The sequence below is a fragment of the Salmo salar genome, chromosome 01 (assembly GCF_965601325.2).
Source record: "Salmo salar chromosome 01, fSalSal1, whole genome shotgun sequence".
Lineage (NCBI taxonomy): Eukaryota > Metazoa > Chordata > Actinopteri > Salmoniformes > Salmonidae > Salmo > Salmo salar.
In genome coordinates this window covers 144,931,770-144,955,739 of record NC_138291.1, presented here as the reverse complement: position 1 = coordinate 144,955,739, position 23,970 = coordinate 144,931,770, and the positions used below count along the sequence as shown (strand labels likewise).

Below are 23,970 nucleotides of genomic sequence, written 5' to 3'. Positions count from 1 at the left end.
TAGCAGAAAGTACTAGTCCACACAGAGGCACTCCCAACTGAACCCCTCCCTTGGTCCCCAGAACCTGGCCAGTTCTGTCAGAGGGACAGAGGAAAAGCGGAGGTAGAGCAGTGTGACAGTGAAGTGATACGGTCAAAGGGACATACCTGCATCTGAGTCGTCAGAGGCTAAAAGTGGCTCTAGAATGTGAGTGCTTCTCGGTTGCTAGCCCCAGCACGAGAGTCCACCTCTACTGCGTACTCGGGGACGATAGTTGAAAGTTGTTTGGATTCTATCTGATCCATTACAAGACCGATTCAACCATGGCTCACATGGCTTTGGAGATGAGTGAGGTAATACTGTGGTGTGTTTTTTTTGTGTGTCTGTGGAGCCCTGTTTATACCTGGTTCTAACTTGCGTCCTTTGTCCTGATCTTGTCCACATTCTGATTGTGCCCACATTTGTTTGGCAGGTGTAGACAATCTAAAGACACATTGTGATCAGATCATCCTGCCCACCTCCGGAGGTAGTCAGACACACATTGTGTCTGGATATCTTATAAGTGTAGACAGATCTGAACAGAGAAACCATTTAAATCATAATTATTCCACCTTCTAAAATCATTGACAATAAATAAGTATTATTTTGAAAGAGTAGCTATGAAATAATTTGCATAAAGGGACCAGGAATTCTGGTATCAATGCAGACATAGTGTAGACACATTTCTGGAAATTTGGCACAGTCAGAATGTAGACAACATCAGGAAAAAGGACCCATGTTAGCACAAGGTATAAATGAGGCTTTTGTTTATCCTCTGTTTAGAATAACATATTGATAAGGTCTTATATGCAAAATAGATTTTTCCCCAATGCTATGAAGACCACCAGCTAAAGCTTCAACCTTTGCCAAACTTTGGAAAAAAATCTATAATAGCAATACATATACGGTACTCATAATGTTTTATCCAATATCTATAATTGAAGCTATATAAAGGGAGCATTGTATGAAGAGATACAGAACAGTGACACTCAGGTTTCTCTAGACACCTGGAGCACCCTAAACGTGTGTTTGTTTCCCTGAGTGATGTGATGTGTGGTGTCAGTCAGTGGTCCACGCACGAGGAGTGCTATCTGTTTCAGGAGCCTAACGGCCACTTTGTGACAGAGTAACAGGATCCTGGGCCATAGTGGAGAGCCTGGGACAATGGGCCGGCCTCTCGGGTGATGGCCGCTGGGTCAGATAAGCTTTCCTGTTCCGTTTTAGCCTGCCATCAAATTTAGGTGTCTTGTTGCTCATTTTCCGCTTTTGCAAGTGTCATCCTTTTCTCTCCACATCCTTTTACATTCTTTGTGTGTGTTGTCACCTGTTTCAGTCTCCTTTTTACTCCCATCAACCTCTCCTTTAAAAAAAGAGTCCTATGTACCATTACCATTAGATGACACTGTTTCCTTGATTACAGTAGAACTGTGTTGTGCAAGTCTATCTGTCTGTGTGTGTGTATTCTTATGTATGAGTTTACATGGATTGTATCCTTGGACCATGCTGGTTGACCATCTTATGACGACGTGAGTGTTATTTTCTCATCTGCCGAGTGTTCTCCGTTTTTCAGCTCAGATTCCCCCTGAATGGCTGTAATCTCTGCCTTGCTCTCTGAGGCGTGCCACCGGCCTGCCCAGTCTGATGCCAACAGAGCACCAACAATGGGCAGAGTGCCAGAGTCAGGCCTGGCATGCAACCTAACCACTCTGAACCATTGTCTCTGTTCAGTATTTTAGGCCTGGTACAGGGTTGTCAGGTGTAGCAGGCAGTGTGCGACCTTGATATCACTTTGGAAGGAACCTTGGCAATAGAGGAAATAATATGAAATAATGAAATTAATGTTTATAATTTGATGGTTTTTCTGTTGTCAGCGATTTAGAGTGTGTCAAACACGAATGCCTAGAGAAACTCTTTCTCGCGTACGCACAGAATGGAATGTCAAGACATTTTCCCTTTCAGTGTGGATAAGAAGGCTCCAGTTCCCATGTTGGTGCTAAGGATGGGAGAAAGGGAGGGTTGATCCTCATCGCCCCCTTCTGTATTGTCAGATTGATTCTGACATCTCAAATGGGGCGCCTTCAATGATATTGTTCACTTGTCTCATTGGTTTAACTTGATGATGGGCTGGGAGGAGATTGGAGGGAGGGATGGTAGAGTGGAAGAGAGTGCAAAATAAAGAGTGTCTTGGAGGCGGGAGTAATCAGGCTCCCACCCCATCCACATCCATTACCCAGTTACCCTCTTTCCTTGAGGATTGGAATAACAATTCAATAGTAATAAAATCAGACTTAAAATGAGTTTCCATGTTTTTTTCCCTCATGATAACTATAGGTGTGATACCCCAACACAAGTCTGAGACCATTACTTCCCCTTGAAGTCTGTTCCTTGTCTTATGAAGGACTTGCTTTTGGGGTTCACAGATTAGACAAATACACCTCCCCCTCCACCAACCCTCACCCACGTCCCGTTGTTCTCTCTATTGCTCCATCGTTGCCCCCAGCATTGCCCCCTTGCATTAAATAGGCCAAATCTCTTTTGTGTTTTGACTGCCGAGTGTGAAATTGACTATGACGGTGAATGTGTCCTAATGAATAATTACTGAATAGATATACTGGCTGAATGTGTGTAATGGATTGTAGACTGCTCTTTAAAACGTTTTCCACCATCTTTTTATTCACACGACCAAAAATGCTTTTCACATGCAAGAGAGAGGAGGGGCATTGTGTGATAATTTTATACAAATGATTATCTTTTTATGGATGTTTTCTCAACTTCACAGAAAATTGAAAAAGCCTTTTTTTGCAGTTCAGGGAAAAAAGTACTATAGAATTGTATAAAAGAGGTTTTCAGTGTCGCAGAGCTGGCAACCATGTAAGCTGTGCCGGGTTGCTGTGCCAGGTTTGGGACAGGGTGGGAGAATGGGGGTTGGAAGAGGAGGGTTGGGTTGAAGATGTTTTTAGCACTCCTGTGCCCCCCTGTGTTTTAAGAAGGGCTAGTTTTAGGCAGCTTTAGCGATATCCCACTGGACAAAAACTGGTTGGCTCAACGTTGTTTCCATGTCACTTCAACAAAATAAATCAATGTGATGATGTTGAATCAATGTGGAAAACTGACTGGATTTTCAAAAAGTAATCAGTGTAAGGGAATTTCGTCTTTTCTTCACCCACCTTTTAACCTAAATCCAATGGCATGGCGACATTTTTGGTTGATTTCACGTTGAATTCACGTTCGTTGTTGTCAACCAAATGTATATCAAAACTAGACGGTGGGATATGTCTTCAGGTAGCATGGTGGGGGCCTGGGTGTGAGCCTCTGGATCTCAAATTCACGTTTAACTCATGCCCTGACATTTACCAAACAGCTCCTAGTAAACGGTTCACTGTAGCTCACTGAAGCTTAGAAGATAGGCATGAAGTACAGTCACCTCCGAAATGATTGGCACTCTTGATAAAGATGAGCAAAACAAAACTGTAGAAAAGAAATCATACAAATATTGAGCTATGTTGTATGCAAAAAAAAAGAAAATTATATTACTTTACACTAATACAATTGCTCAGAGAAAGCGATTTTGTTTAACAAGTAATATTTGTTTCTCTCAAAAAGATAGGGGTCAAAATTATTGGCGCCCGTGTTTTCAATACTCCTGCACCTTCCCCTTGTGATGATAATGGCACTGAGCCTTTTCCTAAAATGTTTTATGAGATTGGAGAACACGTTGGGAGGGATCTTAGACCATTCCTTCATATAAGATCCTTGATATCCTTCGTCTGTGCTTATGGACTGCCCTTTTCAATTCAAACCACAGGTTTTCAATGGGGTTCCATTCCGTAGACTGAGAAGGCCTGCCCTAGGGAAATGGCATCAGGAAACCACAATGAAAACAATTAAAAAAGTGATGAATCGCCTTATGTGTTGGTGCCCTTGGCCCATCTTCCACCTTGTAACTGGGATTGGTAGTGTTGATTTCCTGGAAGATGAGCTGAAAATAGCCCTGTTTCCCCTATAAATAAGAGTCCAGAGGGAGATTGCTATCCAGTGCTTTGCTGAGCAGGACAAGGGGGTCATTTGGTAGAAAGGGATTTGGAGAGAGAGAGTAGCTTTATAACAGTTCAGTCATCCCTGTACATATAGCTGTCTTTCTCACCTTTATGTCATAAATAAGTAAGCTAACAGTTTTATTCAAGACTTAGTAAGTAATAAACGTATACATGTGACTACACACACACACACACACACACACACACACACACACACCACACACACACACACACACACACACACACACACACACACATACACTATCACTTCTGCTTCCTTTCTCGCTCACTTTTGACATTATTGATGGCTTCCTATTGGTGGAAATGGAGGGGGCAATATGTCAATGTTTCCTGCCATACTGTTCTTTCCCTAAATAAACCCAGATGTTCAGTATAAAAAGGGATTGAAGCTCACAGCAGTCTGATACAGAAGACTTTCTTTCACTCAAGGTAGGGACTTAATTACTTTGAAAATCTTTGTAAAAAAATATATATATTAAGCTACATTTTGTATATGGCAGTGTTTAAGTTGTACATTTCTAAATTGCCGTCACCATGAGGGTGGATTGTTGTGGGTATCAATTACGATACCATGGGACCAGGTTAACTTGGCACTGTTGTGTGCCAAACCGTTGGAGCGTTGAAATATTCTGGACGGTACTTTCATAGCACTGTAATTAAGGAGCACAGATCTGACTGATAATGTTACCTGATGCATATTGTGGCCCTAGAGCTCATTTGTTTTTCGATACAAAACTTCAGGAACAATTGCATTCCATGCCGGTAAACCTTTGCCTTCTGTTTAGTATATACATTATGGAAGCACAATAGAACATGACGCACTCATGTTCTAAGCTGTCATTGGGATAGCATTATTTGCATTTCTAGGAGTTGATTACAGTGCAACATCTTTGGAGTTGGTCTGTGTTTTGACCCTGCTGCTGGGGTAAATTACAGGGCGGAGTCTGCCCTATAGTTGTGTGGGGAGGGGGACGTGTGTATCCTCTTAAACAGTGACAAGAGACTGATTGCTCCTTGAGGAACATGGAAGTAGATTAGATAGGGATCCCTAAACTGACCTGCTATCTGTGCTGAGAGGATGTGGTCAAGGCCACCACACACTGATTGGAAGTGGATGGAGGGCCAGAGATGAGGACAGATTGACAGTAAATGAATTGATTTAGGGCGAGATTGTCTGTGTGTGACAGTGAGCACTGCATGGCACGGCGTCATACCTGACAGATGCAGATAACTACAAGGAAAACAGGACACAGTGGAACAGGACATATGAAAAACCCGTAAACGTGGTGTATATCTGAAAAGAATACAGCAGATACGTTATGTTGAAAGATGTGGAACATCTCAACTGGTTCGCCGTAAATAAACGTTTACAGCTGTCATGTCTTGATGAGATTTGTGACAGTGTTTTTGTGTTGTGCTTCCGGGGCATTTGCACAGCTATAAGATATCAATGTAACCACCCTGGCCCCTTTCTCTGATTGGTTAGAGCCTGGAGGAGCGCTGTAACCGGATCCTCCGGGACATGGAGGGCTCCCTTACGGCCCGGGATCGGGTGGGCATCCAGGATTTCGTTTTGCTGGACGCCTACACAAGTGAGAGTGCCGTCCTGGACAACTTGAGGAAACGCTTCAACGAGAACCTCATTTACGTGAGTCTATCCCCTACACAGTCCAGAGGTATCACATAGCCTTCCTTTCAGCCAGAAAGCCACCCAACCTCAAGACGCCAGGGAGAACACAGTGTTCCTCCCCTAATTGAACTGGCACTTTGCTCTGCTGAAACAGCAGCTACTGTGCTGTAACTACAGCCACAGGGTGAGCTACCTTACTTTCTGTAAGGTCAGGTCTGATAATTACTCATACTGTGGATAACAAGCACAGCACATTCTCGTTTCAACCATGCAGTGAGGCATCCATCTCTCATTCAATTCTAATACATTTCCCACAGACCTACATTGGTACGCTCTTAGTGTCAGTGAACCCCTACAAAGAGCTGGGAATCTACACCAAGAAGCAGATGGATATTTACATGGGCGTCAACTTTTTTGAGCTTCCACCCCACATGTAAGTTGCATTTGTGTACGTGTGTAAAGTGGGTGTGCTTTGTATGTTGTGAACCACAAGATAGGAAATAGAGTGCTGCCCATCTATATCCATCAGCAGTATTACTGAACCTCTACATCATTGCCCTCCCTTTCAGCTACGCCCTGGCAGACAATGTCTACCGCACCATGTTAACAGAGACCAACAACCACTTCATCTTGATCTCAGGGGAGAGTGGAGCAGGAAAGACGGAGGCCTCCAAGAAGATCCTGCAGTTCTACGCTGTCAGCTGCCCCAGTACCAAACTGCTGGACAATGTCCGAGACCGACTGCTGCTGTCCAACCCTGTGCTCGAGGTGAATACCATAGTGAAGCAAATATGACATGAGAAATTAACATTGTTTGCACACTGCCATTTACAAATACAATAACTGATAATACAGTCTATACCTCTCTAAGGCTTTCGGAAATGCCAAAACCCTGAAAAATGACAACTCAAGCCGCTTTGGGAAGTACATGGATATTCAGTTTGATCACATGGTAAGGGTCAAGACATTGAGCCCAGCATTCCCATATTAAAACATCAGAGAAACATCAGCACGTCAATCATTGTTACATCTTTAATAATCTAGGGGGGAGCTGTTGGTGGCCACATCCTCAGTTATCTACTGGAGAAGTCCCGGGTGGTGCATCAGAACCATGGAGAGAGAAGCTTCCACATCTTCTACCAGCTAGTGGAGGGAGGAGAGGAGGACCTGCTACGCTGGCTGGGTCTGGAGAGAAACTGTCAGCGCTACAGTTACCTGGTACAGGTGGGAGAGGTAACCTATCAACACTACAGTTACCTGGTACAGGTAGGATGGTAACCTATCATCACTACAGTTACCTGGTACAGGTAGGAGAGGTAACCTATCAACACTACAGTAACCTGGTACAGGTAGGAGAGGTAACCTATCAACACTACAGTAACCTGGTACAGGTAGGAGAGGTAATTCATCAACACTACAGTTACCTGGTACAGGTAGGAGAGGTAATTCATCAACACTACAGTAACCTGGTACAGGTAGGAGAGGTAATTCATCAACACTACAGTTATCTGGTACAGGTAGGAGAGGTAAACCATCAACACTACAGTTACCTGGTACAGGTAGGAGAGGTAACCTATCAACACTACAGTTATCTGGTACAGGTAGGAGAGGTAATTCATCAACACTACAGTTACCTGGTACAGGTAGGAGAGGTAACCTATCAACACTACAGTAACCTGGTACAGGTAGGAGAGGTAACCTATCAACACTACAGTTATCTGGTACAGGTAGGAGAGGTAATTCATCAACGCTACAGTAACCTGGTACAGGTAGGAGAGGTAATTCATCAACAATACAGTAACCTGGTACAGGTAGGAGAGGTAACCTATCAACACTACAGTTACCTGGTACAGGTAGGAGAGGTAATTCATCAACACTACAGTAACCTGGTACAGGTAGGAGAGGTAACCTATCAACACTACAGTTACCTGGTACAGGTAGGAGAGGTAACCTAACAACACTACAGTTACCTGGTACAGGTAGGAGAGGTAACCTATCAACACTACAGTTATCTGGTACAGGTAGGAGAGGTAACCTATCAACACTACAGTTATCTGGTACAGGTAGGAGAGGTAACCTATCAACACTACAGTTACTTGGTACAGGTAGGAGAGGTAACCTATCAACACTACAGTTACCTGGTACAGGTAGGAGAGGTAACCTATCAACACTACAGTTATATTGTACAGGTAGGAGAGGTAACCTATCAACACTACAGTTACCTGGTACAGGTAGGAGTGGTAACCTATCAACACTACAGTTATCTGGTACAGGTAGGAGAGGTAATTCATCAACACTACAGTTATCTTGTACAGGTAGGAGAGGTAACCTATCAACACTACAGTAACCTGGTACAGGTAGGAGAGGTAACCTATCAACACTACAGTTACCTGGTACAGGTAGGAGAGTTAATTCAATAACGCTACAGTAACCTGGTACAGGTAGGAGAGGTAATTCATCAACGCTACAGGTATTAAAGAGACAAAGAATCAGTGATTCCATGGAGTGGTCTATCATCATCTGGATATTATCTCCTATCTCACCCAGGGGGAATGTGCCAAAGTCAGCTCAGTCAACGACAAGAGTGACTGGAAGACGGTACGGAAAGCCCTCAGTGTCATAGAGTTCAGTGAGAGCAATATAGAGGTGAGTCCTAATCTCTCTACACTACCAAAACACTACCATCAGAGACTGAAAGGTGAACTGATCATATCAATTGTCATAGAAAAACGTATCACTTATGACCGGTGTCTTCTCTTGCCCATGATGTAGAGCCTGTTTGCAATCATTGCTAGCGTCCTTCACCTGGGAAATGCTATGTTTGTGGCTGACTCACAGGGATATGCCACTCTCAACAACAGTCCGGAGATACATTGGCTGTCCAAGGTGAGACACTGACGGCAAACTACAAACTAATGGACAGTCACTCTATTTAGCAGTACTCATACCACAGAAAACTATCGAAGTCCTCTCCCTTTTCAGACATTATGGCAACTTTTCAGATGAAGTGAAATCCCTTTTCAATTAGAGTATTTGGTGATTGGTTGATTGGTTGTTTTTCTGCTGTGTAGTTGCTGGGCATTCCTGCACAGGTGATACAGGTGGGTTTGACACACAGGAAGATTGAGGCCAGGTCAGAAGAGGTGAGGAAGATGCTACTGTTTTGGGCTCATTCATAGAACTTCATGCCATCACAGTAAATGTGCAACCTGTCTCTTGAAAATCAATCTCTGTGGTTTGTCTGTTGTGCTGGTCAGGTGCTCAGTCCCTTCACCGTTGACCAGGCAGTATATGCCAAGGACGCTCTAGCCAAAGCCATCTATGGCCGCACCTTCACCTGGCTGGTCAACGAGCTCAATGAGTCTTTAGCAAACAAGGTGAGTGGCCTTTTTCAGTGGTCCACCAATAAGAGTGATCTCGTCCCAGACCAAAACGACATCTAACCAATCATGACACTGCTAACAAGTATAGGATATACAGTAAGTAGTAAGACAGTAATATAGGAGGCTGACTGGTATTGTGCATCCATGTAGGATTCCTCCAGGAAGACAGTGATTGGTCTGCTTGACATCTATGGGTTTGAGGTGTTCAGTGTGAACAGGTGAGGGAAGCCACAGTCAGTCAGCACCTGTTGTGACAAATACAATTTGAGTTGACAGTGAATTTTAGAGTGCGAAATTATGAGCCTAATGACTTGTCTCTATATGTTTAAGCTTTGAGCAGTTCTGCATCAACTACTGTAATGAGAAACTGCAGCAGCTCTTCATCCAGCTGACCCTGAAGTCAGAGCAGGAGGAGTACGAGATGGAGGGGATTGAAGTAAACGCTCCTCCTCTACTCAAATCTGTTTGGACTGGGCTACACTACTGATGTAATGGGCTACACAGCTTCATTTTTTGTATTGTTGTTTTTCAGTGGGAGTCAGTGCCATACTTCAACAACAAGATCATCTGTGACCTGGTGGAGGAGAAATTCAAAGGCATCATTTCAGTGCTAGTATGTAGATACTGTAGACTTGACTGGCTGACTGACCGACTCGCAGTCAGATTGAAATGTCGTCAGACAGACACGATAGCTTTGGATTGGTTTTGCGCTCATGTTCTGTCTCCTTCCCACTAGGACGAGGAGTGTCTACGTCCGGGAGAGGCCACAGACATGACCTTCCTGGAGAAACTGGAGGAGAAGATGGGAGGTCACCCCCATTTCGTCACGTGAGTGAGGCAGTGTTGGGATACTGCAGCACAGTAATACATTTCTAACAAGAAATAGCAGATAAAGCTGAGCTCCCCCAACTGACAGCTGAGGATGGAGGGGTCATGGTCTGCCTCTGTAACACCTGACTAGAACATCCTCTTCTCTCTCTGTCCACATCCTGCAGACACAAGCTGGCTGACCAGAAGACCCGGAAGACTCTGGAACGAGGAGACTTCCGCCTCTTACACTACGCAGGGGAAGTCACATACTGTGTGGTCGGTGAGAGATGAGTTCCACAACGTAATACACCCAAGTACTCTGCCCTTCCTCTCACTGTTTCTGTACACCGCTCTCCATATTTGTTTCACTAATGTGTCTCTTTGATATTGTTTCAGCAAGCCGAATATGTCCCAAGAGTCGCCCCCTCCCCCAGTTCTCCTCACTTTCTGTCTCACTGACAGAAAGTGTTACCAGTCTTTATCTGTTATTTACTCTCAACTATACCTCTCTGTTTTCCAGGATTCCTGGACAAAAATAATGATCTCCTGTACAGGAACATTAAAGAGGTAAGTGTGCTCAGGGTTCTCGCTGGCACTGTTGTGGTCCGGAATCTACATCCTGCCAACTGCTGTATTATTCATTGTTAAGCACACCTGTGAATTATAGAGGAGATGATTGTTAAGCATTGCTTTGGGATAGACTGACAGGACTGTTAAGAGGGAGGACTGGGAGTGTTTGTTTGACTGCCTCTTGGTTTTGAAAAGAAGCCGGTTCTTTATCTTTCATCCTGAGAGATTTAACTGAGAGATTTTCCACCTTCAGGTTATGCGCCAGTCTAAGAATGCCATTGTTAAACACTGCTTTCCCAGCACTGAGCCAGACAGCAAGAAGAGACCTGAAACAGTAAAGAGACTTTCTGTTGACACATGATCCACCAAAGTGAATTAGAAACATACCCATCCTTTACTGTTATGTGTGTATGGTGATCTGACCTTGCCATAAACTTGCATGTTAATCCCCTGTCTACTCAGGTGGCCACTCAGTTTAAGAGCAGTCTGGTAGGCCTGACTGAGATCCTCATGTCTAAAGAGCCCTGGTACGTCCGCTGTATGAAGCCTAATGAAGGCAAGCAGCCAGGTGAGGCCTCATCTATAAACCGTAACTTACATCTACGGTAGTCTATTTGACTAAGCACCACACACCTACACACTCAGTACAGCCATCACACCAAAAGGAACCTTCCCTAATGGACTTGACCTATGCATGCCCTACAAAGTATTACTTGGCGCATTCATTCACAGTGCATGACCTGATGCCTGTAGCCTTGTGACCTCTCTCTTGCCTCGCGCAGGGCTCTTTGACGACGTGTTGGTGAGACACCAGGTGAAGTACCTGGGGCTGATGGAGCACCTGAGGGTCAGACGGGCCGGCTTCGCTTACCGCCGGAGATATGAGATCTTCCTGCAGAGGTAAATACAACCTGCACTTCAAAGTTTTGTAGATAGTGTGCAATTGCTCTGTCCAGCACACCCTGCTCTGATACATGGCTGCATTACAGTATGTTGATCTGATGCTCTCTAAACAATATATTTAACATTGGTGTTTCCTGTTGTCCCTGTCAGGTACAAGCCTCTGTGTCCAGACACCTGGCCTAACTGGAAAGGTACAGCCGCGGAGGGGGTGGAGTGCCTGATCAAGCACCTGGGCTACAAGCCTGATGAGTACAAGATGGGAAGGTGAGGTGCTCTCCAGGATTATACGTTTGGGTTCACCTGGTGACACACAGTCTGGCTTTTTCTCACTGGCTTGTCTTTCATGATACAAAAAAGGACCAAGATCTTCATCCGCCATCCCAGGACTCTGTTTGCCACCGAAGACGCCTTTGAGGTCTGCAAGCATGAGCTGGGTGGGTCCTGGCTCTAGCTTAAGTTTTTCAACCAACGGATCACAGAGCACTACAAAAATTCAGGAATTGGATTGTTATATGGTGTTGGATTATTTCAAAGAAAATGAACCTATTTGCCTATGAAGTTAGGTTTTATGTATGTCTCCTTATGTTACAGCTACAAGGATTCAAGCAAAGTACAAAGGCTACAGAGTGAAGGGAGACTACATGAGACAGAGACAAGCAGGTAACTGCTGAACGAGACGCAACAGGCCTCTACTTTGACTTCCTTGGAACTAGTATAACAAATATGATGTATAAGCCGATAAGTTTATCAGCTTGTGTTGTCTTGTTAGCTACAAAGATTGAGACATGCTGGAGAGGCATGAAGGCCAGGAGAGAGAGGGAGAAGAGAGCCTGGGCTGTCAAGGTCATTAAGAGGTAAGAGACAAACATCTGAAGATATCTCCAAAGACAAAGGTCCAACATCTACCACACACAATGAAATGACATAAAGCTCACCAATCAAATCTCTTGTACTTATATTTTGTAGGTTCATCAAGGGCTTCATGACTAGAAATCAGCCAGCCTGTGTTGACAACACAGAGTACCTGGCATTTGTCAGGCAAAACTACCTCACACGGCTCAAGGAGAACCTACCCAAAACAGTTCTGGACAAGAACACCTGGCTAACCCCACCTCCCATTATGCAGGAGGTGAGTCGCAGTAGAGAATTGACTGTACTTGAATACTTGCGCTAACCTCGTTCTGCACGCCTGTGTGTCATGGTATAATGAGTATACTGTACACTTATTACATACACTTGTACTTGTAGGCCTCACAGATGTTGAGGAAACTTTACACCCGGCACATGGTACGGAGGTATGTACAAGGAATCATGACAGAGCGGAAAGCACAGGTAGGCCTACCCTACAAGCCAGGGTGCTTTAATGCATATTTTGTACTGCATTTGACTATAGGGATAGCCTCACTGATCACTTAATATATCTCTTCTGTGTTTGCTTACCCCATTTACAGTTGCAAATCAAAGGATTGACCAGTTCCATATTCAAAGGAACAAAAGAGAACTACCCTCACAGTGTGGGCATACCATTCGTGGACACCAGGATAAGTAAGGCATAGACCTTGTGCTGATGAATTATGTGCCCAATTGTGCGCCTCTTACAAAGCAACAGTGATAATGAAAATGATTTATATAATTTGACCAGTTGCATTGTTATCTGGTCAGGTGAGGAAGACATCCACATTAAAGTCTACCAGATGATTAGGCAAGAACGCATCAAGGTAAACACACGGCGCTAAATAAGCTATGTCAGAGTTCAAATCAACTTTAATGTTCAAATTAAAGTAAGCCCCATACCTTCCCACAGTACAGTGTTCCTGTGGTGAAGTACGACAGGAATGGCTTCAGGCCACGTTTCAGACAGCTGATCTACACTGGAAGTGCAGCCTACCTGGTGGAGGAGGCCAAGATCAAACAGCGGGTGGAGTTCAACAACCTCAAAGGTTAGCACCACTGACTGGAATAAAGCTGACTAGATGTGTGTGCAAGTGTCAAGTTTTTTTCTCTCTCAGTGGAATAGTCTGTGTGTGTATACTGTGTTAATTCAACCACTGTTCTAAAGTATCTGGGTGGTGTGTGTTCTTCCAGGTGTGTCAGTCAGCACCCTGAGTGACAACTTCCTGATCCTCCATGTCCAATGTGAGGATATCAAGCAAAAGGTTGGCTGCCCCAAAAATCTTTTCATTGATGTGCACAAATGTATTCTTTTTTATTATGCTTTGTACCAGTTATTTTCTGAATGGAATAGAACTAGAAAATGTGCATTTCCATTGTTGCATTTTCTATTTGCTCAGGGGGACCTGGTGCTGCAGTGTGACTACCTGTTTGAGGCCTTGACCAAGTTGTGCCTGGTGGCCAACAAGCACAATTTTATCAAAGTAGTCCAGGGCAGGTAAGACCTGTGTTCAACTCGTAACTTGTCTTAAAAAAAATAAAAAAATGTTGCCAAAAGTATTAACGTAATGTTATATATTATGTCTGTGGTCATTTGCAGTGTAAAGTTTGACATCCAGCCTGGCAGAGAGGGGTTTGTTGACTTCAAGAGTGGCCAGGAGACCATGATTTACAGAGCAAAGAATGGCCATCTGATGGTGGTGAGTATGAAACTAAAAGACTGTGTGGCCATTCAATTCTCAAAATGAACAAATACATTTTCTAAACTATTGATAAACAGTAGGCTAGGACAAATAAACACTTATTTTATATTTACCCAGGAATCAACTCGAACAAAGTCCCGGGCAATGATACAAAATTGAACTGGATCCAATAATCAGATTCTACAAGGTTTTAGGCATCTTGGGACTTAAATCACGAATGAGAACCTGCATCCTCTCAATAAGGGTTGGACATAATGAAATGAACTGAAATCTCAACAAATGGTTCATACTGTGGAGGAAACTCCAAAGGAATGACTACTGATGTTCTACTCTGATGAAAACTTCACCGGTTATTAAGCTATACATCCATCACATGCATGGGCCCAGTTGTGACTTATCAAGCAAAGCTGTCATTATAATAGGGCTCATATGTAAAATATGGTTTTGCTTTAGGTATATTTTCACTAGACGTCCCATTTTATAGAGATATAAGCAACATGGTTAAATCATTCAAACATTTTGTGATTTTGAAGCCATACTTTTTTATACTTTCTCACAAAGATGCTGTACCATATTTACATTAAAACCAACTAAGTATTCATAAACAATCTTTATTGTAAGAAAAATGTGTTAAATACAGTGCAAAAGACACTTGTACATGTGAAATGATTGCAAAGAATGTCACAATTTTACGCAATGTCTGGAGGTGCTTTGTCTCTTCAGCTGTGATCAATCTTACAAACAAGTTTCATCTTGTAACCACATCACCCTCCAATAATTTTTGTAACAGGCAGCAATGACATCCATTTTATCACACAGAAGAAAACCAGATTTCATACATGATGCCAAAAGATCATTAATCCTTGACTACGGTAGAAAAGGTGGCTTTATTCATACCACTTACAATTCAGAGGTGGGTTGTAACTTATCGCTTCAGGGTTAAGTCCCCGTAGGCAAAGATCTAGGATCAGCTTCCCCTCCAAAAATCATTAGTGGGGGAACTACAAAACTGACCGAAGATCACCATCTAGGAGGTAACGTCAACCTAATTTCACACACCTTTCAGTGTCTTCGTACATAACACCCTCTGCTGGACGAAATGAGTACATACAGAAAATAGAAGCACCCAATTTCTAAACACAAGATAAAATGCTGTTATACAGTTTACATATCACTTATTCAAACTAATGAATATGTATTTTTATTTTAAAAAATGTCTAAAACTGCTGTGGTAGGAAAAGGTATTGTTCCACATTGTACATAATGTATAGAATCCTTTAAATGCAATTGACCTGAACTAGCTATACTGTGACACATACCTGAACTTCAAAGCAATGTTGTAGTGACGTGATAAAGTTAATCATGATAAAGATTGTAAGCAGCATGTACACCCACAGACTTAAGGCACAATATCTCTACTGAGCACATGTAACATGTCTACATACATACAAAGACAAAACATATGGAAATAAAGGCGGTAAAATACATTTTGACCACTGATAAAAGGATGACGGTTTAGAACACTGATATGGCCATTTGGGACAGAACATCAAAATCATGTTCTACTTATAATGATATCAGACTAGCAACAGTTCATAACTGGCTGTGGTGCAGAAGCACAGAAGTCGCTTGTGGTCAATGTCAAGGATGTGAGATTACCTGTGGGTATACCGGTAGTGTGATCTCAGTGATGGGTAATGGTCACTGGTGAGGTCTGCGGATCCTGGTAATGTTGGTTGGCTGGTATAGTTACTGGTGGTGGTGGGTGCGGTCATCGGGGCGTTTGATGTGTATGCGGCGCACCCTCTCGATGCGTTCCCGTTCCTCGTCCTCGTCCAGATGATGGGATCGGCCTGCAGCGCCTCCTGTAGCCTCCAGTAGAGCGTTGTCTGGACCACGCCCATCCTGAGACTCATAAAGCAGGATGTTAAGGGTCTCCTCATAGATACGAGCCTCTGGGAACTCCACCTGAGGAAAGAGAATACTGCTACTTAGACCACTGCCCCTAGGTACAAAGACAAGACTATTCACTGACAACCAGGCTAGTCTATGATTTGGTCAAAGCAAGAAACATTCATATCTTCCTTTTCTGTGGTCGTGCTGTGGGAAATGGCATACCTTGGTTTGTTTCTTCTCTGTAGCGTAGACTATGGAGGTGCAGCACACCTCCGCGATCTTACGGCCCTGCCCATAGAACGACCAGCAGCAGATCTCATCCCCGATCACGTCCTTGATGAAGAGCACACGGCCGTTGAAGCGCAGAGAGAGCTTGTCAAACAGCTCAATGTTCTTCAGCATGTTGTCATCGGAGTTGCTGTGAAAAGGTAATGACACCAGATGTTAATGTCTAGTTGTCAATCTGTTCAAATCGCTATACACATGTACATCAGTCTACCCATGATTAGGGCTGTTGCGGTGACCGTATTACCGCCACTGTGGAGGTCACGAGTCATGAAGGCAGTCAAATTCCACGTGACCATTTAGTCACCTTAACTAGGCTTCTCCAAGCTCTGATGCTGCTGATGGTCATTAGTAGCCTACCAAACTTGATAACTGCCTGGTACTCAGCACTCTATTGTCCCTCTAATCACCTTGACATCAATGCAAATGTAATCGAAAATCTAATCAAACACTTCATGAGAGCCCATGAGCTCATGTTGCGCAACATTTCTATAGGCTATGCAATTGCGCGAGAAAACAGAGTGATGGCCTCTACTACAAAGAGGAGGATCAGCTTTCTATAGGCTAGGCCTACTATATTTATTTCTCAACTTTCCTAATATTAAGCACATTGCTTATATTTACAACAGGAGTATAGCCTACCTGGCTGGCATGAAAATAAACCAGTTTCAATACAGGTGCATGATAATGGTCCATTCTAAATCAAAACAAATTTCACACATATATTATTTAGTATATGTAAAGACAAGATTAAATCAAGAATAGTCTGATGGGTGACAATATTAGCCTTTCACTTGTGAATGACGCCCAGCATAAGAAACAATGCCTTTTTTGTGTGCAACTTTTTAGAATCATAGTCGCACACCTCATGTAGCCTAGACCATAGACCTACATGTTTTCTGCAAATGGAACATTTGCACTTATAGCCTACTACCATGTGCGCATTGATGCGCTTACAATGTGAAGAAATAGCCTAATAGTTTATCAACATTTTAAGCTAAACGTTCTGATCTGTTGCGTCAGCCACATTGCATAAAAACGCTTTTTTGATGATAGTGGTTGTATTACTGAGATCTATCGTATCCCACAACTGTCCCAGACTATGGTTGGAATACTTATTTCTTGCACCGAATAGGTTGATCTTTGCTATGTGGGATAGTAGATTGACATAGGCTAGTGCTATTGCTGTTTGTTAGGCCAACTCATCTTGTTGGCTGACGAAAAGTAAATGTGGACAGTTCTTCAATATGCACCCCAGAATTGGATAAGGACGTGCGCAGTTGCATCCCCGATATGTCTGTCTTCACTTGTAGCCTGTGAGAAAGACCTGATCATGTGATGGAGCGCGCCGCACTCTGGTAGTGTTTTGCTAGCACAGACCGGAATCTGTTCCGGGATTCCTCCGATGGCATTGAGGAGTACACCACATCAGTCATTGGCTTCATCAATAAGTGCATCGATGACGTCGTCCCCACAGTGACTGTACGTAATACCCCAACCAGAAGCCATGGATTACAGGCAACATCCGCACAGAGCTAAAGGCTAGAGCTGCTGCTTTCAAGAAGCACTACTCTAACCCGGAAGCTCATAAGAAATCCTGCTATGCCCTCCGACGAACCATCAAACAGGCAAAGCATCAATACAGGACTAAGATCGAATCGTACTACACCGGCTCTGACGCTCGTCGGATGTGGCAGGACTTGCAAACCATTACAGACTACAAAGGGAAGCACAGCCAAGAGCTGCCCAGTGACATGAGCCTACCAGACGAGCTAAACTACTTCTATGCTCGCTTCGAGGCAAATGGCACTGAAACATGCATGAGAGCACCAGCTGTTCCGGAAGACTGTGCGATCATGCTCTCCTCTGCCGATGTGAGTAAAACCTTTAAAACAGGTCAACATTCACAAGGCCGCAGGGCCAGACGGATTACCAGGATGTGTACTCCGAGCATGCACTGACCAACTGGCAAATGTATTCACTGACATTTTCAACTTCTCCCTGTCCGAGTCTGTAATACCAACATGTTTCAAGCAGACCACCATAGTGCCTGTGCCCAAGAACACTAAGGTAACCTGCCTAAATGACTACCGACCCGTAGCACTCACGTCTGTAGCCATGAAGTGCTTTGAAAGGCTGGTCATGGCTCACATTAACACCATTATCCCAGAAACCCTAGACTGACTCCAATTTGCATACCGCCCCAACAGATCATGCAATCTCTATTGCACTCCACACTGCCCTTTCCCACCTGGACAAAAGGAACACCTATGTGAGAATGCTATTCATTGACTAAAGCTCAGCCTTCAACACCATAGTGCCCTCAAAGCTCATCAGTAAGCTAAGGAACCCTGGGAGTAAAACACCACCCTCTGCAACTGGATCCTGGACTTCCTGACAGGCCGCCCCCAAGTGGTAAGGGTAGGTAACAACACATCCGTCACGCTGATCTTCAACACAGGGGTCCCTCGGGTGCGTGCTCAGTCCCCTCCTGTACTCCCTGTTCACTCATGACTGCACGGCTAGGCACGACTCCAACACCATCATTAAGTTTGCCGATGACACAACAGTGGTAGGCCTGATCAATGACAACAGCGAGACAGCCTATAGGGAGGAGGTCAGAGACCTGGCCGTGTGGTGCAAGGACAACAACCTCACCTTGAACGTGATCAAGACAAAGGAGATGGCTGTGGACTACAAGAAAAAGAGGACCGAGCACGCCCCTATTCTCATCGACGGGGCTGCAGTGGAGTAGGTTGAGAGCTTCAAGTTCCTTGGTGTCCACATCACCAACAAACTAACATGGTCCAAGCACACCAAGACAGTCGTGAAGAGGGCACGACAAAACCTATTCCCCCCCAGGAGACCAAAAAGATTTGGCATGGGTCCTCAGATCCTCAAAAGGTTCTACAGCTGCACCATCGAGAGCATCCTAACTAGTTGCGTCACTGCCTGGTATGGCAACTGCTCTGCCTCCGACCACAAGGCACTACAGAGGGTAGTGCGAATGGCCCAGTACATCACTGGAGCCAAGCTCTCTGCCATCCAGGACCTCTATACCAGGCGGTGTCAAATGGCTACCCAGACTATTTGCATTTCCTGACCCCCCCCTTTTACACCGCTGCTACTCTCTGTCGTTATCATCTACGCACAGTCACTTTAATAACTCTACCCACATGTACATATTCCCTCAACTAACCGGTGCCCCCGCACATTGACTCTGTACCAGTACCCCCTGTATATAGTCTCGCTATTGTTATTTTACTGCTGCTCTTTAATTACTTGTTACTTTTATTTCTTATTCTTATCTGTATTTTTTCATTTTTAAATGGCATTGTTGTTTAGGGGCTCGTAAGTAAGCATTTCACTGTAAGGTCTACACCGGTTGTATTTGGCGCATGTGACAAATACAATTTGATTTGAGAAGTGCACACCGGCCACAGGACACAAACGGCATGGATTTTTTAAGGGTGCATTACAGCCACACAAAGGGGATGCCGCCGTGAAATTCGAAGCATTATCAAGTACTTGTCAAATTGTGAATGAGTGACTGATGTAGTGTGTACTTTCAAGCTACTTTTTTCAAATCATCATTAGAGTCACATCATGCAGCCTTACAATCTATTAAAAATCTAAACATATAGCCCAACGTTTGTAGAACAACTAAAGTTACATTAATAACTCTAAATTAAGCATATAGGAATACCTATTTCTTTGTTAACCGCTCAACCCAGAATAGCTGCATGTGCGCACTACCTCAAATCGTTTGGAGAAAATACCCTTTCTATTTTATTCAGCTTTGTTCAATTGTATTCTTCATACTATAAAAAAAAATGCCACGGAATTCTAAGCAAATCTTGTCTGCTAAATTAACTAGTGTAGCCTACAGCTATATGGGATAGCCAGATCAGGACCTAACATAAGGACAACTCAGAGTATTCTATTCTGATCTTCTGAAATAGACTACATATCATGCTTCTTAGACCTGTCTAAAATAAATAACGGATTTATTGTGAAGATGTAGGCTATATTACATGGATTTACTAGACTTTTTAAAATGTAGAGGTTCCAAAGGTCTGCACCAGTGCCTTCTAGGCTATGTGTGGGAGCCAGGAGATGCTATATGTGTTTATGTTAATTAACGGTCAATTACCGTGAGACCGGCAGTTATTTGCTTGACAATCACTGGCTGACGAAATTTCGTGACCGCCACAGCCTTATCCATGATACAATCCACTTCACATGTACATGTAAGAAATACAGTATAAGCTCATTGTAAGTATTTTACCACAATCATATGTAATGTTTAGCCTACCTGGTGTAAGAGTACTTGTTGTTACTCCTGTTGTATAACAGCTTGACTGTGGGCTGTAATCCAAAATGAAAAGGAACATAGGTAGTCAGTGTTGAGAAACAAATAGAATACAATACAACTCCATGCTATGTCTGTCTAATCATACATGTCAATTGTGAAGTATGATTTGTTTTACCTTGGAGGTAGAGATGAGTCTCTGTTCTTCCTTTGAGGATGTGACCAAAGGCACTTTACAGAAAGGCTCATACATATCTTTGTTCTGAAAGCATGGAGGAAACAGGACACAAATAATTCAATGGGGACAGTGGCTATACCAGCATGCAGAGAAAGAGAGATACCAAGATAGAGATTGATTACAGGTAAGTGTTTACAGTGTGTTAAGGTAATACACAACAGATTGGAGACTGGTGGGAGGAGCTATAGGACAGGCTCATTGTAATGGATGGAATGGAATCAATGGAACGGAGTCAAACATGCGGTTTCCATTTGTTTGATACCGTCCATTTATTCCATTCCAGCCATTACAATGAGCCTGTCCTCCTATAGCTCTTCCCACCAACCCCCACTGACACAATACCTCCAAGGCAGCGTGGCACTCGTCAGCTAGCCCCTGCACCAGGTAGTACTTGGCCTCTGCCAGGAGCTCTTCGACTTCTCTCCGGATCTCAGGCAGAGGTACAGCACCATCACGCAGGTAGTTCAGAATGGTCCCAAAGTGCTTCCCACACCTGTCAATAAGGATCCAGCCTGCAGGAGAGGACAGGACTCATTAGATTGAGAAGTGGCAGAGACAACATAGTGGAGATAGTTGACTGTGTGTGTATCTTCATTTAGAGCCATATCAGATGGAAGGCATGCAAAGGGAGCTAGTCTGTAAAACTGATAGAATCATATCCTATGCAGCATCAAGGAGCATGGACTTTGCAGGACTCAAGACTTTGCAGTGGACATAAGGTTTGGGAAACCCTGGCTGCAGTCAACCCATGTCATCATCAATGCCTTCTCCACAGATAGAACAAGGAGCTGTATAAATCTGAAGCATCCAGTTGGAATTTCCACTACCCATCAAATATGGCGAGGAGGAAGCCCAGTGGCCAGCAGTGGGAGAGTATGGAGCGAGATGGAACTGGGCCGACATTCTGCTTATTTTCTCATCTAAAAAAAGCCTGATCTCAATACAGTTTTCAGTTCCCAAAACTAGAATCTGTTACGAACAGAGTGCACTAAGTGTTTTAGAAGTGACCCTTTGCCAAAGCTTACATTTTCAAATTGCGTTGTTTACAAGAAGTGCAAGGACGAATTGAGTTACTGCACATGCACACTTTAGAGAAGGTATTCCCTAATGGAAATATGCAAATACATGCTAGAATGTGCCACTATGATCTCGCTAACTCGTGCATAGCTGTGCCCACCTCCTTGCTTGTTTTGCCCATTATGCTTAATTTGCTCCCATTGAAAAGGACACAGATGAACTATCTTGGTTTAGTTATAAATATCTTTGCCTTCACTGTCTGTGAGGACCTCCATCCTGCCACTGAACATGGCCTTGAGCATGGTGTCCTGCTTGGTAAGGGTCTGCATGGTGGTGTAGTAGAGCACCCCGCCCACATTCAGCTTCACATACTTCGAGCTGGGGCAGGAGCCCTTGAAGGAGGTAGTACGGGTTGTAGCCGCTGGCAACGCCGAGCTCACCGCACTTATTCCTGACATCTCTTCCTGTGGGTCCAAACAGTCCATATGGAAGTCGTGACAATGTAATGGTGTTCACAGCTGATATCAATCAGGCACCCCAAATAAATAGCATAATAACTATCGAGCTAGTTTGTTGTTTATATCATTGTTTATAGCTAGCAGAAAAGCACATAGAACAGAACCTGTTCTTAAACTATGCTAAATAGTTCGCTATTCTGGGTTCTCAGAATGGGGCCAATGTGACAAGTCTGTACTAGCTAACGTTAGTCATCAACATTTCATTAGCTAGCTAATCACAGAAAGCAATACTTATAGTAGCAGGCTAAGGGTCTTAACTCCAGGCTCAACAGACTCAGTGTACAAAACATTAGGAGAACCTTCCTAATATTGAATTGCACCCCCCTTTGCGTGTAGAATTTTAGCAACCAGGAAATGCCAGAGAGATTTCCACTAGACAACACCGCCACAAAGTCAGAAAAGGTTTCCTATTTTGGACATCAGATGCCGCTACGTTGGGAGAAATCAATAGTCGAATATCACAGTAGCTAGTATACCACAACTTTGGTAATACTGTGAAACACTATCATTCCACTATTAGTGCCAGATATATTGTGGACATTTTCTGAAACGACAATGCAAAAAAATCGTATGCGTACCACCTTAAAATATGTCGAACCTGGAATTAAATCCTTTCTTAGCTATGATAATGGTAACTTACGTATTCTATCTAGCTGTAGCAGCTACTTAATAGCCATCTAACGTTACCGTAGTTATGTAACTTTCTAACGCTGATCTGGCTAGCTAACAGGCTTCATATGAATGATACTGTAGCCACAAACGCTAACTTGCTAAGGAACCTCAGCTACAGTTAGCAAAGCCATTGTTTAAGCAAGATACTAGCTAGCTAGCTACGTCGTTATTGTGCCACTATAAGAACCGTAGTTACAGGTTGGCATGCATTCCGCTAGCTGGCTACATCCTGTCGATATAACGTTACATATCTAGTAGTATGTGTACTATAACATTAGCTACATTGTCGACTGGATTTGTTCCTAGCTAGATAATATTATATATAAATATATTTATTTATTTTTACCATAGAACCCTTGTTCAGTCAGCCTTGAAGAACAAAGTTAGCACCAACATAGAGAATGATAGAGGCCTCTAGTGGCCAAAAGGCTGAATTAGTATGGCCAGCGCAATTGACGGCTTCGACCATTTGGTGGACTTCCAACTTAATTGGCTGATCTCTCCCGGTGACCCTGTTAGAGTCATGTCCAATCGGGTCATCGGGAGAGATCAGCCAATCGTGAAGAACATGGTCTACTTCAAAATGGAGATAGCTCAATGGCGCTGCCCATGCTGTCACAGACGTGGAAATGGCACCGATAAACAGACGAGTCTATCTATCTCTATGGCACCAAACCATTAGCTAGATTTTGTTACGCACAAAGACTTCCGGTTTAGCAGATGACGTCCATGGAAAATAATGAGGTACGCGCTACCTCAGTGGGTACAAGTCACATACACATAGCACATGCTATGATGATGATACTATTAAAAACTATAACAATTATGATAAATTAACATTACATCATTCATTATAGATTGAATCAGCATTCCTTAACTTGAGCAGGAATGAAATGGAATGCTCTTTTTTAATTTCAAAAAAATAAAACATGAATGTGGATGTGACTGAAGATTATTCTAAATTCGGACTCCGTGCCATTTTTACTAGTGCCACCCTGATGGTCCAAGGGGAATAATGTATTTATTTTTAAGTCCAAGGGTGTGAATACTTATTTGTAGGCTAATA

The 23,970-nt window shown here is 43.5% G+C and overlaps 2 protein-coding genes across 4 annotated transcripts; one reads left to right on the top strand and one right to left on the bottom strand.

Annotated features, from left to right (window-relative positions):
• Positions 1–14,574, top strand: myo1hb (myosin IHb). 2 transcript variants are annotated; one of them, XM_014130375.3, is made up of 32 exons: positions 1–332; positions 5,563–5,724; positions 6,024–6,139; positions 6,276–6,474; positions 6,578–6,658; positions 6,751–6,939; positions 8,254–8,352; positions 8,479–8,592; positions 8,778–8,849; positions 8,964–9,083; positions 9,240–9,307; positions 9,420–9,525; positions 9,622–9,702; positions 9,826–9,917; positions 10,085–10,179; positions 10,420–10,466; positions 10,723–10,803; positions 10,932–11,037; positions 11,252–11,369; positions 11,523–11,636; positions 11,730–11,806; positions 11,964–12,032; positions 12,142–12,226; positions 12,339–12,501; positions 12,621–12,704; positions 12,824–12,917; positions 13,035–13,090; positions 13,177–13,312; positions 13,458–13,528; positions 13,664–13,761; positions 13,864–13,963; positions 14,084–14,574. In XM_014130375.3, the coding sequence occupies exons 1-32, from the start codon at positions 303–305 to the stop codon at positions 14,123–14,125; spliced, it is 3,165 nt and encodes a 1,054-aa protein (XP_013985850.1). In that variant the 5' UTR covers positions 1–302; the 3' UTR covers positions 14,126–14,574. The 2 variants fall into 2 exon arrangements, with proteins under 2 accessions (XP_013985850.1, XP_013985863.1); XM_014130388.3 differs by lacking the exon at positions 1–332 and adding an exon at positions 4,371–4,505.
• On the bottom strand, positions 14,562–23,396 carry LOC106564472 (BTB/POZ domain-containing adapter for CUL3-mediated RhoA degradation protein 3). 2 transcript variants are annotated; one of them, XM_014130587.3, is made up of 7 exons: positions 23,251–23,396; positions 21,965–22,178; positions 21,040–21,209; positions 20,638–20,721; positions 20,463–20,515; positions 16,085–16,280; positions 14,562–15,934 (listed from the first exon to the last, which is right to left on the bottom strand). In XM_014130587.3, exons 1-7 carry the CDS (start codon positions 23,251–23,253, stop codon positions 15,716–15,718), a joined length of 939 nt encoding a protein of 312 aa, XP_013986062.1. In that variant the 5' UTR covers positions 23,254–23,396; the 3' UTR covers positions 14,562–15,715. The 2 variants fall into 2 exon arrangements, with proteins under 2 accessions (XP_013986062.1, XP_013986070.1); XM_014130595.3 differs by lacking the exon at positions 23,251–23,396 and adding an exon at positions 22,873–23,170.
• Between the last annotated feature and the right edge of the window lie 574 nt (positions 23,397–23,970).

Excerpts from the sequence above, each read along its gene's own strand:
- LOC106564472 (XM_014130587.3), bottom strand. Across the intron at positions 21,210-21,964 it reads GGTCCTCACAGACAGTGAAG|GCTGGATCCTTATTGACAGG; the intron begins GCAAAGATATTT and ends CCTCTCCTGCAG. Across the intron at positions 15,935-16,084 it reads CAGAGAAGAAACAAACCAAG|GTGGAGTTCCCAGAGGCTCG; the intron begins GTATGCCATTTC and ends CTCTTTCCTCAG.
- myo1hb (XM_014130375.3), top strand. The coding sequence starts at position 303 with ATGGCTCACATGGCTTTGGAGATGAGTGAG. Across the intron at positions 6,140-6,275 it reads TTTGAGCTTCCACCCCACAT|CTACGCCCTGGCAGACAATG; the intron begins GTAAGTTGCATT and ends CCTCCCTTTCAG. Across the intron at positions 10,180-10,419 it reads AGTCACATACTGTGTGGTCG|GATTCCTGGACAAAAATAAT; the intron begins GTGAGAGATGAG and ends TCTGTTTTCCAG.